Source organism: Capra hircus, chromosome 2, assembly GCF_001704415.2.
Source record: "Capra hircus breed San Clemente chromosome 2, ASM170441v1, whole genome shotgun sequence".
NCBI lineage: Eukaryota > Metazoa > Chordata > Mammalia > Artiodactyla > Bovidae > Capra > Capra hircus.
In genome coordinates this window covers 97580987-97601034 of record NC_030809.1, presented here as the reverse complement: position 1 = coordinate 97601034, position 20048 = coordinate 97580987, and the positions used below count along the sequence as shown (strand labels likewise).

General features: G+C 40.4%; 1 protein-coding gene across 2 annotated transcripts in view; it reads left to right on the top strand.

Annotated features, from left to right (window-relative positions):
* Positions 1-19169, top strand: part of ACVR1 (activin A receptor type 1) — a 137881-nt gene extending 118712 nt beyond the window's left edge. For both annotated transcript variants that reach the window (XM_005676108.3, XM_005676107.3), the window contains exons 8-11: positions 2479-2754; positions 6777-6974; positions 17118-17248; positions 17947-19169. In XM_005676108.3, coding sequence (XP_005676165.1) covers positions 2479-2754; positions 6777-6974; positions 17118-17248; positions 17947-18081 — 740 coding nt within the window. In that variant the 3' untranslated portion in view covers positions 18082-19169. The remainder of the gene's footprint in view (positions 1-2478; positions 2755-6776; positions 6975-17117; positions 17249-17946) is intronic.

Here is a 20048-nt window from a genome sequence, read left to right as displayed (position 1 = left end):
AATGATTAAGCAGAAACATTTAAAAATTGAAGTATAGTTGATTTACAATGTTGCATTAATTTCTGCTATACAGCAAAGTGATCTATTTATATATATATACACACACACACACACACATTATTTTATGTGTTCTTTTTCTGTTATGGTTTAATCTCAGGATATTGAATATAGTTCCGTGTGCTATATAATAGTGTATTCCCTGATGGCTCAGTGGGTAAAGAATCTGCCAGCAATGCAAGAGACACAGTAGATGCTGGTTAGATCCCTGAGTCAGGAAGATCCCCTGAAGGAGTAAATGGCAACCCACTACAGTATTCTTGCCTGGCGAATCCCATGGATCAAGGAGCCTGGTAGACTACAGTCCATGGAGTCACAAAGACTCAGACACAACTGGACGACTAAGCACCAGCACAGCCATATAACAGGACCCTGTTGTAGCAGAAATCTTTTCTACATCTAAGTGCACAGTTTGATTTACGTTGTGGTCAGCTAAGGGTTCCAAGAGCATCAGCTATGGGGGACACAAAGGCTGGAGAACTGAAGAGTGAGAGACTGAGGCTGGCTGTGGGGCCCACCTTAGAGGAAGCGGGAGAAAGACGAAGATCCAAGGTGCAGAAGTGTTACTCAGTTCACTTCACAGATGCCCCATGGGTACAGATGTCAGGATTGTCTTTCTCTGAGTAGAAGCCAGCCTGTCTGAAGGCAGGATGAATTGGTAGGGAAGAGAATGGGTTCTAGAGCCAGACTGCTGGCTGGCTTACTGACGTTGATGTCAGTGACCTTAACGTTACTGGCCTTAATGTCAGTAACATTACTGACCTTAGTGTCAGTGACTTTAATGTTAGTGATGTAATCCATCCCGTTCATGTGGTTGGTTGTTGGAGGATTGTACGTGAGGTGTTTAAACCTGTCTCTGGCACACTGCTAGTTCTCACTAATTAGTAACAGCTTCTGTTGATGATGATCAAATTAGGTACTTTTTTCTGTTCCCAGCACTTTCTTATGCAAGGTATGGTGCATCAGGGCAGCTAGCATCAAATTTGGAGTTAGCAACTTAATAGCTGTGTGATCCTTGGCACCTCCCAGCAGCAACTCAATTATTTGTAAAATGAGTATAATGTTATTTATCCAAGTGGTCTATTGAGAAAAATCCCAATTTGTGAAAATATTATAAAAATCAAAATTTCTCAAAGTGTTAAAATTTTATATAAAGTACTTCATCTAAAGTAAAGCATTTTAAGTGTTTTCCTTTTCTTTTATTCTTTCACAAGTCATTTAATTCTTCAAGTCTTATCTTTTTTTTTTTAAAAAAAATCCCCTTATATTTCTAAGTTCTAAATTTCACTCTCCATCAAGTGTATTCATAAGGCATAGATCTATAATGTTAGGAAAGCATCTCTGTAGCAGAAAAGACAGGTACACTATTTCACAGGTTAAGAAGTGCCTCTGACTTCAAGTTCCTCCAGTGTGTTGAAAAGTTCCCTCAGAATGTCTAGAAAAGTTTCTTCTTTCCTCTGTATCTACATCTTTCACTATCTCACTTGTTTTTAAAAACATTTTATTGAAGTATAGTTGACTTACAGTGTCATATTAATTTCTGCTTTACACACAGTGGCTCGGATATATATATAAATTGTCATATTCTTTTCTTGTATGGTTTATCACAGGATGAGTCTCTCACTTCTTTGCAAGACCACTTCAGTAGTCACTTCTTGATGGAAGCCTCCTGTAACATCTAGTCTGAGTTATTATGATTCCCTGCTCTGGGCCCCTGTTGTCCTTTGCACATATTAGTATACAGTAAGGCTGTTTTCACATTATACTGTAATTTTTCCTTTTCAAATCTGTGTTTTCTAGCCTGCAAATAACCATCGTCTTGATTGCCCTGTGTGACTGACGAAGAGGATGCTTGTTATATTTGATAGATTCCTTTTTAAATTTAATGAATCAATCAGCTATTTAATATAAACTCACCTCTTGATTTTACAACAGAGACAATCCAAAGAGCCTAAATGAGTTGTCCAATATTACACAGCAGATCACAGGCAGATTGAGACTGGAACACAGGTGTCTAGGTTCTAGGTTTTGTGTTCTCTCTGGGTGGACGATGAATGATCTGTGCTTGGAATGCCAGCATGATGAAGGGTTTGACACTATTACTGTCTGTTAAGAACAAAGATATTATTCCTATCTGAATCTTAATGCAATGTAAAATATTTTTAAAAGGTAAAAAAAAAATTTTAAGGATTATTTACAATGGAAGTGAATATGAAAATTTCCTATTCATTAGCAGTGCCTTTCGAATGCATTAATAAGTACATTCTGTTTCTCGGCTGATGCCTCTGTAAACCTTCTTTCATGGTAGTTGATGAGTTTAATTATTTTTGTCATGGGTGCTCTCTACTATATGGGTCACTGTTTCTGTGTACTAAAGCTGTAATGTGGAATTCTCACTTGTCTGTTAATTTTTGTCTCCAGGTTTCATTGCTTCAGACATGACATCTAGACACTCCAGTACACAGCTGTGGTTAATCACACATTATCATGAAATGGGATCGCTGTACGACTACCTTCAGCTTACTACTCTGGACACAGTGAGCTGCCTGAGAATAGTTCTGTCCATAGCCAGCGGTCTCGCACATTTGCACATAGAGATCTTTGGGACCCAAGGGAAACCAGCCATTGCTCACCGGGATTTAAAAAGCAAAAACATCCTGGTTAAGAAGAACGGACAGTGTTGCATAGCAGATTTGGGTAAATTTTTTAAAGTATTTTTTAATTTACTGTTTTTTAACTTTTGTCATGTTCCCTTTTAGCTGGGTTGCATCTTTTTCTGTCCTAACACTGTTAACGAAAAATTTCAGGAATGCAAATTGAAATGGCTTCATGGTGAACACCTATATATTTACCACCTAGATTCTCCCATGAACATTTTACTGTTATCACTTATCCAGCCTCCTATTTATCAGTACACCTCAGTCTTTGTACATTTCAGAGTAAACTACAGGCAAAAGAGCCCTTCTTTCCAGTGGCTTCAGCATACACACCACTGTATCGTCACTGGAAGTTTTTGTTTACTTTTTTCTTTTCAGGTAAAATTTACACTTCACATTAATTGCACAGATCTTAACTCTTCAGAGTTTTGACAGATGCTGTAAAGTCCAAATCCCTGTTAAGATACAGACCTTCCTATTACCCTAGAAAGTCATTTTGGGCTGGTTCAGTTCGTTCCTGCCCCAACCCAACCTGAGAGGCAACCACTACTGATGCTTTCTGATTTCACAAGCCTTTACAGAAAGTAGGTACACAGTTAAATAATATGGAATGAATTTATCTTTAAAATGGTATCTAAAGTTGTTCTTCTGTAACCAACGCAAAATTATATAAATCAAAGAGGCGGGGGGAAATCCCCAAACCAATTTACCATTTGCTCTGCTGAGATATCTCATTCTTAGGTGGTAGAGTGATTCTTAACGTAGCTTTAATTGCATTATAAATAAGATTATTTTCATTTACAGTGGCATTCTATATAAAGCCTACTTACCCTAGACCCCTAGAATATTGGCTGAGTGATAGGCTAATGAGAACTGAATTGTAATATTGGGTCTTCATTGCAGTGAACTACTGGGGATGCCCACTCTACTTGGATAAAAAATGTTTATCTTATTTTCATATCATTGTAGGTCTTGCAGGTACGCTAATAAAGGTTTAGGCAGTATGAGCTCTAATTATATAAATGATAAAATTGTTTGTTATTAAACACAATAGTTGACATATCAGAAAACTTTATTTATCTTGAATCCCTTTAAAGTCCTTGTGTTCATGTTGAGAAATTATTTTACGGTGTTTTCCAAGTGTGAGAAGGCATGCCACTAACACTTTTGTTGTGGCAAGTTGTGGCGTAGAAGACTGTTAGGACTATGCCAGGAGTTATGAAGCTAAGGTGATTTGCGTTCCCCAGTTATTGACCCAGTATTTTTGTGCAGGTCCTTTCCTCTGTTTACCTGCCCTAATTGCTGACCTGCTTATACTCAGTGCAAGAGTGGGGGAGCTTAGCAGGGGGGATTTCAGTATTTGATACTGTGCCTGTCCTTCTCTGTTGTTGGAAACTTTTATAATAGTGTGTTCATGTATTAATTCATGTTACTGAAAGTCAGTTATACCTCACACGATTCTTATGTAAGATTCAGAAATTTTATAAATGCTTTGCAAATAATCATTTAAATGGTAGATACTGTTATAGTCCAGAGGCCAAGGGAAGATGGGCAGACTGAGGCAGCTGTTGGTTTTGGTTTATGGGACTTGGGAGAAATTTGCAGCAAAGTCAACTGATTATTTAATTACATTTATTTTGGCCTACAGCCCTCCACTTGGATTCATGGTGTCAAACACAACTTTGTATTTTAAGGGGTGTTCAGGGAAGTAGATCACTAGCACAGGAGATAGTTCCTATGCGACCACAATTTATATTAGCTTTTTACTTTATACCTAGAAATTAAGAGTCACAATTATGTTGTTATTAATATTGCAAAACTACCAATATTTTAGCAAAAATACCAGTATTGTATTTTCCTAACTTTTGATTATAAAAAAATTCAAACATAAAGACTGAAAAAATAGTTTGATGATCATTCATATCCACAACACCTAGATGCAGCAGTTACTAAAATTTTGCCAAATTTCCTTTATCTATATGTGGCTGAGTATATATATTTGCAAATTCATTAGAAGATAAACTGTAGACACCACAATTCTTTAGTCCTAAATGCTTCAAAATGAACCCCTAAGAAATACTCTTGCATAATCATACTTTATCACACCTAAAAGTTACTGATTATTCTTTAATATCATTTACTGTATCCATTTTCAAGTTTTTCCAGGTTTTTTGAAATAGGAATTGAGGCACATTTCATTTGGTTGGTTTGTCTCTTTAGTTAGTGTGATTACTGATTATTGGGAAACAAATTACCTCTAAAACTTAGCAGCTTAGAAGAACACAAATTTATTATCTCACCCAGTCAAGTCAGCAGTCTCTGAACAACTCGAGGCTATGGTTCTGGCTCCTGATCTTAGAGGGGTAACAGTCAAGCTCAACTCAAGTCTGTGGTTCTGGCTCAGGGTCTTAGAGGGCTAACAGTCATGCCGTCAGTCAGGACTGCAGGCATCTGAAGGCTTGCTTGGGGCTGGAGGAACCTCCAGGATGGCTCACTCACTGTTGGTCCTGTTCACTGGGCTGCTGGAGTGAACTCCAACACTATGAATGACCCCAGAGAGCAAACAGGGAAACATATGCCTTCTATGTCCTAATCTTGAAAATAACACACACTTTTCTGCCATGTTGTCTTTGATGGTCCAGCCCATGCTCAAGGCATAAGGAATTGAGTTTCCCCTCTTTAAGGGAGAAGTTTCAAAACACTCATGGGTATATTTTTAAACCACCACAGCTAGCATCTCTATGCCTATTTAAACTGCGCTTGTTTTGTATTCTGTTATCTTGACTGTTTGGTTCTGGAAATGGTGGAGGGACATATATGATTTGGGCAATGTTCATAGTAGCTATGGAATCTTAGGATTGATTATAAAATTAAGGGAAAGAGGAACCAGTTGCCGGTGTCTCTGGTAATTAGTAAGGCTGAGATGACATGCATGCTATCTCCCGGCTTTATATGGAGTCGTCATCCCACCCATTCAGAGCCACGGACTTGGGGGAGAAGCATCCTCCACAGATGACCTGAGGGATCCCCACCAGGATACAAAGGTTTACACAGCCTGCTAACTCCACTCTGGCAATTTTCATTATTCTCAGTGTCAGAGAAAAGATCATCTTCAGTTGGTCTGCCTATGCATCAAAAATTCCATTCTTAAATAAACCAAGCATGTATCTGTCCCTTGGTCTGTGAGGAATGTGGGTCTCTTTAGATGGCTGGTGAATTCTGAAATGAGTCATGGCTTAAGAAAGTGCTTCAAAACCATTTAACATGAGAGCTGTGCTTTCAATCTGGGGTCAGCTTATTGTTCTCTGTACATGTGGCTGTTGAGAAAAAAGCCTGTGGGTTTGGCCCAGGTTACTGTTCAGATGGAGCTTTCCAGGTGGCTCAGTAGTAAAGAACCCACCCGTCAATTCAGGAGACGTGGGTTCGATCCCTGGGTTGGGAAGATCCCCTGGAGAAGGAAATGGCAACCCACTCCAGTACTCTTGCCTGGAGAATCCCATGGGCAGAGGAGCCTGGCAAGGTACAGTCCATGGGGTCGTAAAGAGTCGACATGAATGAGCGACTGAACAATAACAACTGTTCAGATGAGTGGTCCTTTTTTAGGGACAGAGCAGGGCCCGGAGCAGTCGCCTCTTTATGTAGTGATAAGTTACCTCAAAGTCCCTTCTTCAAATGGTTTGAAGTTTGTTTGGAGACCAGTGGGAGCTGTGCTGGAGCTGAGCGCTTCTTTTGAGGCTCCCATTTAACAAGTGAGTCTGTTTTCTTGTGGATTTTGAACACCGGCTTCATATTGGTTTGGTGTATTATTTACTCAAACCTTTTTGTCTCTGAGGTTCCTATATTAATTTAATACACCCAGGATGTTTCTGGCATCAGCCCTATTTCCTGCTCTCAACCCAAGTCATCACAACAGCACTCCAGGGATGACTAGGGGTGGTGGGGGGTGGGAAATGTGGCAGTCACCTTGGATGCCACAAGAGGGCGCTGTTGACCGGGTTGGGTTGGAAACCTTCAGCAACCCTCTGTGAGAAAGGGTTGACACTGTTGTCTCCTTCCTTTTAGGCCTGGCAGTCATGCATTCCCAGAGCACCAATCAGCTCGATGTGGGGAACAACCCCCGTGTGGGCACCAAACGCTACATGGCCCCCGAAGTTCTCGATGAAACTATCCAGGTGGATTGTTTCGATTCTTACAAGAGAGTTGACATTTGGGCCTTTGGACTTGTCTTGTGGGAGGTGGCCAGGCGGATGGTGAGCAATGGTAGGTAACTGATCTCATATAATGTTGTCCTTGTCTGAGTCCTCTTGATCCTGCTACCTTTAAAAGGGCAGAGGGAATATTTAAGTCCACATTGTTCCATGAATCATATCTGTGAAGCTGTCAGCATTTATATTTGATTTATGGCTGGTCGGTGCAAGGCGCATAAGGGCAGTCTGTTTTAACTGCATAAAAGGAGATGGTGATAGATAAAGTATTTCTGCAAAAGACTTCGTATTCCTTGATTGTTGGTATTTTTCCTTCAGTCCGTACTTTGCTTCTTTCCTCCATCCTCATGATTCTGTCTTTCTCCCATCCTTTCTCCTCCTCTGCTCTTTTCCCAAGTGACGTTTATCATGAGGAGAATGCTCAAGTAAATCTAAGGGTGAATGTTGCTATTTTAGATAAGTGTCCTTCTCAAGTTTGGATTATTGAGAAGAGACTCAGATTGCACACTAGGAATTCACTCCTTTGTAAGAAGCAGGCTGTACTTGCTGAGTAAGTGACGTTTACATTCAGGAAGCTCTGAATAGGAGGCTCATCCTGGTCCTCGTATAAGGAAGTTTCATGAAACGGTGGTGTTGCCTTATCTGCTAGGGAAACACATATTTGTCGATAATTCTTAACCTATATTCCCTACCATAACCTTCACCTCTGTCTTTCTTATCAGCCAAAAACACCAAAAATGCACTGTTGAACTTTAAGTTTATTGCATTCTGGAGGCAATACCTATTCTCAGTCAAGTACAACATGTGTCTCATCTACCCACAAAATGGTATCAGAGCAGCATCTCTCAAATCCACTAAATCGACCTCTTCACACCTTCACAATTGGAAGTCTTACTGCACAGAGGACACATCTGGAAATTGTTCTTGGAAAGCAGAAGAAAATGCTATATGTTTAAACTGATACTCATTTTCTGGAGATGCTCTGCCTTCCTGGGACCCACTAGGATCCTAGATTTAAAGTGTTAGAGAGAATGGGTGGAGTCGCTAACACAAGCTCCATCTCACCTTCCACTGATACTTCCTTATAATGATTGGAATTCTTGGGGCAACCATAATTTTTGAGAATAACACAGCCAGAGAATAGGAGGTTCTGTGAGAGAAGTGGAATTGGGGTAACATAGTTTTAGTGTGTAATAATTTAAATTGGCAAGCCTTTGGAGTAGCGTTCCCTCCTCTGCCCCACCCCCAAGCAGAGTTTAACAAACTCTCTAAGGGTATCAAAGCCCTTGTTTCACATTAAACATAAACACACAAATATTGTAACCTGACAGTTCTTTTAAAGTTTTTTTTTTCTTTGGATGGAGTCATGAACATTTTCTTGGTAATTGTTTCTCAATTGTTGGGAGCTACTGACTTGCGTTTTCTGCCATTCAAGCGCCTTGAGAATTGTTTGCAACAGAGTGATTGTTTTGCTGATTTATAAAGTTCTGTCTGAACTTTGCCTGAAATTGCACAGCAACTTCATTTCCCCCATGCCCCTCCCTAATAATTCTTGAGAGGCTTAGAACTGAAAATCAAATTATAATTAGTTTATCTTAAACACGTTAGAAAAGGATTGGTGTCATAATAAACCGTGTGATGGGAAACTTGCCCCAGATGAAGAGGAAGTTAATGTTCCAAGGCCAGGATGGTAGCAATCCAGCTGTGGGTGCTGGAGCTGTGCCAGGCCAGCCTGTGGATGAAAGCCGAACTTGGCAGAAACTCGGGACTTGGGCTTTGTAAGAACTCGTGTTGCAAATTCGTTCCCTGTGTCACAGGCTTAAACCCAAATGGCTTTTGAAGATCAGCTGTGATTAATAGGAGTCAGATGGAAATTAGAGTCATTGGTTTAAAATGTAGCTCAACAAATAGTTTTCTCAGTCTATCTTCTAACATTATTTCTGAAAATCGTGAAGGGTAGAGGGAGAGAGACTATTTTGGATGTTTTCTGATTTACTGATCTCCTACTTACATCATGGTTTAGATTGTTCTCTGTTTCCTAAAATTTTGTGGGTTGAGCTCCTGTTCTGTGGTTTGATTTTTAGGGGGTGGTAAGTCTCATTTTAAATCAGCCACTGTCCCTTGACAATGACTAATTTGGTATTTTCCTCTTTTCTCGAGTTTCCCTTCTCCCATGAATATGTACATGCACAAAGACAGAAATTAGTTTATCCAAACTCAAACTTGCGAGTGTTCAAGGCTGCTTGCAGATAATCTATTCATATTGAGTAGTAGTATTATCCCCAAACAGAAAAATGAGTAGGCTTTGCCTTTGCCTTCCAACGTTCATGTTTCTTTCGCCGCCTTCTTTGTGCAAGCATGTATATATTATATATTTTACTTAGTTGTAATTCTGTAATTCTTAGATATAATTTGTATCTTCTTCATTTGTGGTTTTTTAGTGTTAATCTGTTTTCATTTTTGGTCATATTAATGGTCAGTTCATGAATTTAACTGTTATTGTTAGATATCCTGTCTCCTCCATGTGGGCCAATAGTAGATGTCTTTGTTCATATAACTTTTTCATTTAGGGAATTATTCTTAATTTGAAACAAAGTAGACCTATTAGGTCAAAGAATATGGATGTTTTTATGGCTTGACACATATTGCCAAATTGCTTTCCATAGAGTTGTTCTAATTTACAATATCCCGCTCACCCCAGGGTGTGATGTACCTATTTCACTTTCTTACTAGCTTTAAGAACTGACATTAAAAGGATATATATTTTTGAAATTATTGCATATTAAATGTACCTCGTTTAAATATATGAATATCTTATCTTAGGAAGGTCATTATCATTATGCGTCCTTTGAGTTCCTGAGTCTATTGTAAAAATTGATGACCAGATAGTTCTCTTGGAGCAATACGATCCTCAAGTGAACCATGAGTATAAAAATATGTTGCATTTTATATTTTCATGGGAACTTTACATTTCTTTGCTACTAATAATAAACTTCATGCTGTGTCTGTACAGGAAATGAGAGTTCAGTCCATTTTCGCATCTGAAATTATCTCAGTAGTATCTTTTGGAATTTACTGTTTGTGTTTAGTTTGATACTGAATTTGGAATTGGTCAGAAGGAAAACCATTTTCTCACCATTTCTGGGTGAACTTTCTATGTGGATCTAAGGCAGGGTTTTGCTTGGATCACTAGTGCTTAAGCTGCAAAGTGTGCAGTACGAACACCCAGAAACACAGACTACTGAACGCCCTTCCCCCGCCCACCCCGCCGAGTCTCTGATTAATAGGTCTGGGGCTGGACCCAGGATTTTGTTTTCTAACAGGGCCCCAGGTGATGCTGTGCTGTAGTCAGTGACTGTACTCTTGAGATCCCAGGTAAAACTGAAACATATTCTATCAGTTTTAATCAGGCCAGGAAATAAAGACTGTCCCTAGGATGCTGATAGAGCCTGTGTAAGCAGGATTTCTTGGTTTGTGTTCTGATACGTGAAACTTACCCTCTCTTCCAAGCCGAAGAAGGGTCCCTTTCTCCTTCTAGTCTTGTAGCTAGGGCGTGGCCTTTCTTTCTGGGGTTTTGCTGCTTCTCGGGCAGTACTCTTCCTTTCTTCCTTTAATATACAGTTATGCAGACACACTACTTTCTCGTTACCTGGATTCAGTGTGACATGGAGACAGAACTTGACATGTGGACACCACAGGTAAGTGGGTGCATCACAGCTCTTCACTTGTGCCATTTAGCTTTGGGGCTAATCAAAATACCTCTAGTAGCCCCAGCCAGGTATCCTGCAGCCGTTCCTTCTTGGGATCAGAAGTCCTTTCTCTGACGCCTCAGCTTCAGTGTTTAGAACCCTGTAGGTAGAAACAACAGAGCTGTGTTGCTCTAATACTGTGGTCATCTTCTGCTTTTGGCTTTAAAAACTGAAACGATCTTCATTGTCCCTCCTTCGGCACACCTTTGACGGTGGCGTCATCCCAGCAGCAGGAGCCTCTGTTACACCCCTCGCGTGTCTCCTCTTCCCTGCCCACAGGAGGGTTCTGCAGACACGCTTTTGTTGCCCTGTGACTGGCTTTACTTTGTGATGGAATCCAGTGTGTCAAAAAGCGTTCGTGTCTTCTTGAAAATACCCTGCTGGCCAAGCTACATCTCTTAATGGGGTGTGGACTAGGAAATACTTGTTAGAATAAGCTTGTGTTTGGCACACATACTTTGGAAAACCTCCTCTGTGAGTCCTTGGGCTTGCCAAGGAGCCATGTGTGTGTCCAGTTCCTAAGCACAGTGGGCTTGTGCACAGAAACCATGACTCGATTTTCGTCAGCAACTTAACATCCAGCGTGTTTCCTGATTTTATTTCACTACTTCAGTGTCTATTAAGGCTTGAACAAAGGGGAGAAACAGAGAACTTTTCAAGTATTCAAGTGATTTCTTTCAGGTTTGTCTGAGGCTTTAAGTGTGGGTTTGGGGCAGGAATATGGAGGTGGAGTAGGAAGGAAGGATTTTTTTTCCTTGATTCCTGGAACTTTATGGCCTTGCGTTAAAGGTCTAGACCAGAGGAGGGCAGTCAGTTGACCTCACGACAGAATAATGAGAGGCGAGCAGAACTTTACTGGGTGAAATTTGCTGCTTACCAGTCTCTCTTCCTCGACACACCTTTCAGAGCAGCCCTCCACCAAGGCACGCCTCTGTGATGCCAACCTTCTAGCAGCCCCGGCATCAAGTGAATGATACATTCTTCTTGTAAGGCCTCCACAGCCAGCAAATGCTTGGATCCCTAGTGGAGCATCTCCCTCTAGGTTGAGGTATGTGAGATCTAAGGTGTCTGGTCATAGCTTAACTCAGAACATAGCCGCGCATCTCTCTTAGGCCCTTTGACATCTCTAACAGCTGTAACGTTAATCAGTATTTTTAGTAGGGCTCGATGGGGCAGCCTTCTCTGCTGTGGCGCTATTTCTTTGCTGGGAATCCCAGTAGCGGAAATGACTTTTTTACAGATTTCAGATGATGCACTTAGTCTTGACTTTGATGTACATGGTTCCGCAGGCCCATGAACTGGAGTTGGGGTGGTGGGATGAGGTCATCGCTGCCAGACGTGTACTTTACTTAGCAGAGAACAGAGCTGTCCTTCCAACTGTGCTCCTGTTTCAGGAAGGGCATCTCCCTTGGGGAGAAAGACGGCTTCCCAGCAGGTGCGCCCCGTTGGCTTACAGGTGTGACTCTGAAATCTCTGGCAGTGAGGCAGGGTCAAGGGGGACTGGGACTGGAGCCCCTCGGCTGTCACCGCCTTGGCTGTGAGAGTGCCGTCCATTTGCCTGTCCCTCGTGTTTTATGTGGGCCATGGCGTGAAAACTGTGTTTGAATCCCTCCTGTGAGGCGTGTTAAGCAAAGTAACACAAGTAGATTTTTTTTTTAAGACAAGTAACATTTTTCATTTATTTTTTAAAACATATTTGTTTGGCTGAGCTGCGTCTTAGCTGTGGCATGTGAGATCTAGTTTCTGACCAGGGATTGAACCCTGGCCCCTTGCGTTGGGAGCACAGAGTCTTGGCCACTGGATCACCAGGCAAAATAGATACATGTTTTGAATCTTGTTCCTACCATGAAAAAATGCGTCTCTGAAAACAGTGCTTCCCAAGATTCTTTCATCCATGTACCACCTTTATGATCTTTTTCCTATCCAAGTGCCACTTGGACCATTATTTTCTTAATTGTTTTGAAATTTTTCAAACATTTCTTTTTAAAAGGAAATGAATGTGACTGCCAGAAGTGGGAAAGCCAGTATCCCATGGCATTAAATGGAAGATAATGTTAAAAATGCATATATAGTTATTTAATTAAGATGAAAAAACATTTTGTCTGTGAACTGTTTTCTTACAGGTCATCCCTGAAGGAAACACTGTATTAACGTAGAGATTCCTCAGCAGCCAACCATAAAGCACTCTGATTCAATGTAAAATGGCTTTAGTTGTAATGTTCTGATTTCTGAAGGGTTTTATAATTCCTGTAGGCATTAACTGTTAATGGTAGCACTCTGTAAGTATGTAGGTGCTGGGGATTCTGCTTCCCTCACCTGTCACTCGGATGTGTCCACCCAAGTTGTGAGGCAGTGGGGAGAGTGAGCCCACTGTTGTGATGAGATGTACGCACTGTCCCATTTGGGGCTTGTTGGGAAGAGATACAGAATACAAACAGTGAAATGGATTCTGGTTTGTCATTAATTAGCAGTGTGCTTAGACAAGTACATTTTCCCTGAGTGGTCCTCAGTTTCTTCTGAAGGAAAAGAAGGCTGTGATCTACCTGACTATAACATTGCATGGATGTATTATTTTTTTCTTTTAATTATTGGATATTGGAGTATAATTGCTGTACAGCACTGTGTTAGCTGCTGCTATACCATGAAGTGAGACAGCCATATGCATACATATATCCCCTCTGCCCCTCTCCCACTCCCCATCCCACCTCTCTAGGACACCACAGAACACTGCCCTCAGCTCCCTGTGCCATCCAGCAGCTCCATGCATGCATCTTTGCCTCACCTTCAGATTGTTCAGATTACAGCTAAATCTACAAACCCTTATCTGCAATTGAAAAAACCCCCAAAACTTCAAAAGCCAAATGGTTCGAGTATGGAGGATCACAAGGAAGGCCCTGTTTCTGGATACTTGAATTTTCAGAAAGACCTCTCTGGTGTTTGATGTGGTTTGAAGCCCTGTCCAGGGCATTCTTGAGATCGTGATGTGTCCTTTACAGGTGTTAGAACTAAGGCCTGGCAATAAAGGCTTCTACTTAGAACCATGCAGTGAATTAATGCCAGGGATATTGTTGGTATATTTGCCCCAGAGAAAAATATCACTTAAACATATGTCCAGGAATAAAACTAATTGCATAAATCAGATACACATGTCCAAAGTTGTGGGGGAAGAGGTTATGGATAATTTCTCTGATTCTTTCCATGGCTCTTGAAGTTTCACCCCCCCCCCCCCCCCCGCCCCCCACAAGGTGAAAAAGCAAGGCCTGGCAGGCTTTGTCCCTCCTTGACCACCTTGAGGAGCTCCTCTCCGGCTGTGCTCCTGGATCCTTTGTTGCTGTACCACTCCTTTGGCACTTGAAGTACTTTGTATTTTTAGTCCCTTTTGCTGAGTGCACGCTGTTCTCTTCGCTGGCTCACGATTTGGCAGTTGCTTATTGGGTGCTACTGTAAAAGGATTGGAAGTCCACTTGTTTTCTGGCAGAAGAGGAATAGTTGTAAGTAACTTCCTGCCTCGACATGAGTCACTTCACAGCCTAACCTTGACCTCTCACCCTCCCCACCACGTGTGCCCATATCAGCCAAGGGAACGTCCCTGCCCCTCTCCAACATGGAAGGATCACTGGAAACCCCTTGTCTTTGTTCCATATCCCCTCCTGTGCTCCGCCGGCCTGGAGTGCCCCCCCTCCTTGGTGTGTTCTTGTCCCATAGTCTTTCTCGACAGCTCATCTCTCGGTTCCCTCAAGTCCTGGCTCCCAGAAAGTTTTTTATGTTTCCATGGCACCAGGTTTATGTCTGGTACTGAAACCACACAAGTGGTGTGGTTTAAATCTCTAAAACGCCCTGAGCACCGTGTCCCCCACCTCTTCTCCCTACTCCTAGTTTGTATTTTTTTCATATCTTCTTTTCCCATTATTTTCATCACCAACATCACATCTTTATTTGTATATCCTTAGACAGTCCAACCAGTCCATCCTAAAAGAGATCAGTCCTGGGATTTCTTTGGAAGGAATGATGCTAAAGCTGAAACTCCAGTACTTTGGCCACCTCATGCGAAGAGTTGACTCATTGGAAAGACTCTGATGCTGGGAGGGATTGAGGGTGGGAGGAGAAGGGGACAACCGAGGATGAGATGGCTGGATGGCATCACTGACTCGATGGATGTGAGTTTGAGTGAACTCTGGGAGTTGATGATGGACAGGGAGGCCTGGCGTGCTGTGATTCATGGGGTCGCAAAGCGTCGGACACGACTGAGCGACTGAACTGAAGTGCAAAGGACAGCCTCTGGATCACACAGTTTAAGGGATTAAAGTGGTTTTTGAGCCAATTTGGAAACTAGCAAGTAAAACTTAGAACATCTATTCTTGCCTTTCAAGATATATAAAGGGGTAAAATACAATTTTTTTTAACAAGATTTCCATTATCTAAGCAAAAAAAGAGAGGGGCTTGTCCTCATCTTCCACTTGAGTTCCTTGGAAACTGAGAGCATGTCTTATACTTTTATCATCCTCAGTGTTTAGTATGATGTGCCAAACATGGTTGGTATGTAATATACTTTGAAATAATTGCTTTCCTTGACCAGAGGGAGTTCCAGATGATGGTGGAGTTTAATCCCAGACTTATTTTATTCTGGGGAAGCATGATCAACATTAGATGGAGAGAGTCAACCATTTGTCCAATGGTTGACAAGAGGTGTGACTAAGTCCCAGACATAATGAATTAAATGATCTCTTTAAACTTGATTCCTTTTATTAAAAATGGCAGTTAAAATTAACTATAAACCCAAAAGAAAACTTCATCTTTGTATAGTGAAATTTACTGTTGAGTATTCCCAAATTCTGTTTAAAAAATCTAACTGTACTTTTGTATTTACATAAAAATTCAACTTCATAGTTGCATAACCCTTCCCAAGCTGGCTAGGCAAATTACTCCCAAATGGCTGTCACGCTAGATTTTTAAAGAATGATAAAGCAGGCACAATCCTACTGTTTCTTACAAATTCATGTGGCCCTTATAAAGGTATAAATTATCTTGCAGGTCTGTGTTCAGCTCTATTTTCTGTGATGTCTCCTAGTAATACGTGTATTGAAAATAATTAAAATATTGTTTGAATGCTTCCTAGGGCTGACAAGAGTAGTAGTAGGTAGGGCCTCTGAGATGAAGTATCTTAAGTCGTCTTTTGAAAGCAGGGATTTATGCCCAGTCTGAACTGTTTGTTTGCCAGGAATGGTGTTAGTCCACTGACTAGTACACGTTGCAGACACAGCCAAGCAATGTAAGTTGGATTTTAAAATATCAATTATTTTAAAATGTAATTTAGACTACATTCCATTTTAAAAATAAATCTATTAAGTTTAACATAACTGTAGTATTTAACAGATGTTCCTTATCATGACTAATCTTTTCCATAAACGGTTTTTATTTATATGGGATCTGTTAGAACAGCTTCTTACTGTTAATTTCTTTGACAAATGAAAAGGAGATTGCAAAACAGTTATCTTCCCGTCTGTGCCAATAATCGATCTGGTAGGTATTTAGGAAGAGAAGTTAGGAGGAAGAGGGCAGTAAACCAGGGAATCCACTAGCCGCATTGTTGAGGCCTTTGATGATGGAAGAGAAGTAATAGATTTCCCGGGTTTTATTTCTATAAAGAAAAGAATCCATGTTCTCATTCCAAATTATTTAAATTTTTCTGTTTGTGGAACTACTTTTCTTTGCAAAGAGTAAGGAACTGATGTAATTTTGCTGGGGAAAAAGATTTCCAAGGCATTGAAAACCATGCCAGAGCAGAAATTAGCCACTTTTGTAATTGCCTGGGAGTGAGGAAGAGTTCGTTCTTTTTGTCATTCTTCTCCTTTCCGATGACTGTCCTCCACATTTTGTTCTGTGTCTTTGATCGAAGAGGAAATGATAGAGCCATCAAACAGACAGCTGTGAGTGACAGAGGCCACTTAGAACATACTGGATGAAGGAGGAAATTGCATTTCATATTACATTATTTGCATCCTCCAAAGGGGATGGCTTATTTCACAGCAGTGACTTTTTCCCTAATAACAGAAAGGGGTGTTTTGCTGATGGTTTTGGATTATTTGCCTCTAGCTCTAGTTCATGGACTGCATTTCATTTCAGTTTATGGTTTGAAGTTACTAGATTCATGTACCTTCTTTAGGTATCTTGACCCTATTTAATCAAAGAGTTTCTCTTTAAGTAGTGGTCATATTTTCTTCTAAACAGTTTTTGCCCCTAAGTTCTCTGCAGGGCTTCCTTCCTTTGCTTTGTTTTCCACGTATTTTTTCAAGACCTACCTGTAGCTTTTAGGATCATTTTGAAGTTTGAGGAAGGTGATCAGTACTTTTTTCTTTTTTTTCTGCATTGTATCCTGTGATGCCCATCAGTAACACCCTGGAAACCTCTATTCTTTTGCTAACCAACACAATTCTTGTCCATGTATGAAGGTATTGTGGAGGATTACAAGCCACCATTCTATGATGTGGTTCCCAATGACCCAAGTTTTGAAGATATGAGGAAGGTAGTCTGTGTGGATCAACAGAGGCCTAACATACCCAACAGATGGTTCTCAGACCCGGTAAGAGTACTATGCTTGCTTCATTTCAGAGCTATACTGTCTGTACATTTGTATACAACTCTATACACACCAGAGTTTTCAGCTGGTAGAGTGATCTGGTCTGTTGCTTTCTCTTCCTATTTTATGTAAAAGGGCTTTAGACCTAGTTGAACAGGTTCACAAAGTGGTCTCATTCTTGAAAGAGCCACATGTATAAATCTTGATAACAAATGACAACATGCACAAGATTTTTTGCCCTTGACCAGCTCCAGGAATTGGGAGAGTCATTACTATGCCACTAGCCCTAGGGCTGCAGTTTCACCTGTAAACCAAGAGACTTGAATTAATGCTTTTAAATTCTTTTCTGTCTCTGCATATCTGAAATTCCAAACATAGGCTGTTTAATGCTGACAATCCTTAATTGCTGTTGTTAAGTAGTAAGTAGCAAATCTTAAGACATTGAGAAATGACCCTATTTGCATATTTCAGTATTAGCTCTGAGTTAAGGGGTCCAGACTGGCATATGTAATTGACTTGATAAAGTCAGATGGTAGCATTAAGACACTCAAGAGTGGCTTCTTTACCAGTGGCCAAGGCTTTGATATTTGTGTAAGGAGGATGGTAATAACATCACAAGACCTGCAGAGCCCTGCAAAATGGTTGAAATAACATCTGCCCAGCTACTTATTCACTGTGGTGTTGGTTCTTTCTCTCCTCAGACATTAACCTCCCTGGCCAAGCTGATGAAAGAATGCTGGTATCAAAATCCATCTGCCAGACTCACAGCCCTGCGTATCAAAAAGACTTTGACCAAAATTGATAATTCCCTAGACAAATTGAAAACTGACTGTTGACATTTTCATGGTGTCAAGAAGGAAGATCTGACATTATTGTTGTTGTCCAGCTGGGACCTATTGCTGGCCTGACTGGTTATCAGAACAGAATCCATCTGTCTCCCTCCCCAAATGGCTGCTTTGACAAGGCAGACATCTTACCCGGCTGTGTGCTGGGGAAGACACCAAAACCACCCTAACCTCGCTCAATGACTGTGACCTGGGCATTTCACAAACTGTTCACACTGCAGAGACTTAACGTTGGACAGACAATGTTGCAAAGGTAGGGAACTGGAGGAACACAGAGAAATCCTAAAAGAGATCTGGGCATTAAGACAGTGGCTTTGCATATCTTCACAGGTCTCCTAGACACTCCCCACGGGAAACTCAAGGAGGTGGTGAATTTTTAATCAGCAATATTGCCTGTGCTTCTCTTCTTTATTGCACTAGGAATTCTTTGCATTCCTTACTTGCACTGTTACTCTTAATTTTAAAGACCCAACTTGCCAAAATGTTGGCTGTGTACTCCACTGGTCTGTCTTGGATAATAGGAATTCAATTTGGCAAAACAAAATGTAATGTCAGACTTTGCTGCATTTTACACATGTGCTGATGTTTACAATGACGCTGAACATTAGGAATTGTTTATACACAACTTTGCAAATTATTTATTACTTGTGCAGGTAGCAGTTTTTACAAAACTGCTGCATGCATATGTTAAAGCTTATTTTTATGTGGTCTTATGATTTTATTACCAAAATGTTTTTAACACTATACTCTGAAATGGACATTTTCTTTTATTATCTGTTAAATTCACATTTTAAGTGCTTCACATTTATATGTGTGTAGACTGTAACTTTTTTTTTCAGTTCATATGCAGAACGTATTTAGCCATTACCCACGTGACACCACCGAATATATTACTGATTTAGAAGCAAAGATTTCAGTAGAATTTTAGTCCTGAACGCTGTGGGGAAAATGCATTTTCTTCAGAATTATCCATTATGTGCATTTAAACTCTGCCAGAAAAAAATAACTATTTTGTTTTAATCTACTTTTTGTATTTAGTAGTTATTTGTATAAATTAAATAAAATGTTTTCAAGTCAAAGTGAATTTTGTTCAACATAAAAAAAGATCTACATATTATAAGGCATTTTCTTATGGAAACAGAAGCACAAAACTAATTTGTAAGTCAAATTTGCATTTAAAGTCTATTAACTAACTTTAAGGTTCTAAGGAGGATGCCCTCCATCTTAAATTTGGTACCAGAAAATTTAAACTTGGTGGGGTGGAGGGGCTGCAATTTTATTTTTTTCTTAGGTTTGTTACCCCCACTACAAAGCTGGGGAAACTGTCTGACCTGCCTCCTTAGAAAGAGACTTGTGAATGTAAGTGGAAAGAAGAAGGTAAAAGCATTTTGTTTAGTGTAAAGATCTGTGTGAGGGAAAGCAGTCTTTGGCATCTTAACCTGCCTTTGCTGCTTGGGGAGAGTTGGTTGTTGGCTTTTTAAACTTGTGTTCAATGGGGTTTAAAATGTAGGATTTAGAGTAACTCAGAGTAGAGGTGTTAAAATTCTGGAATGTTCACCAGAGGTAAGTTAATAACTTCATTAGTAAGCATTTATGTGGAGAGCATATATTAAGGTCACATTTAACTTAAAAAATTGTGGTAAAACACATAACCGATTTTACCATCATAACCATTTTTATGTATACAGTTCAGTGGTATTAAGTCTATTCACATTGTTATGCTGCTACTGCCACTATCCAGCCTCAGAACCCTCTCCATCCTGCAGAACTGAAACTGTTAAATGATAGCTCTCCATTTCTCACTCTTCAATCCTTGGCACCCATCATTCTATTTTCTTTAGTTTGGCTACTCTAAGTACCTCATAGGAATGGAATCACACAGTATTTGTCCTTTTGAGAGACTGGCTTATTTCACTTAGCATAATGTCAAGGTTCATCTTTGTTACAGCATACATTAG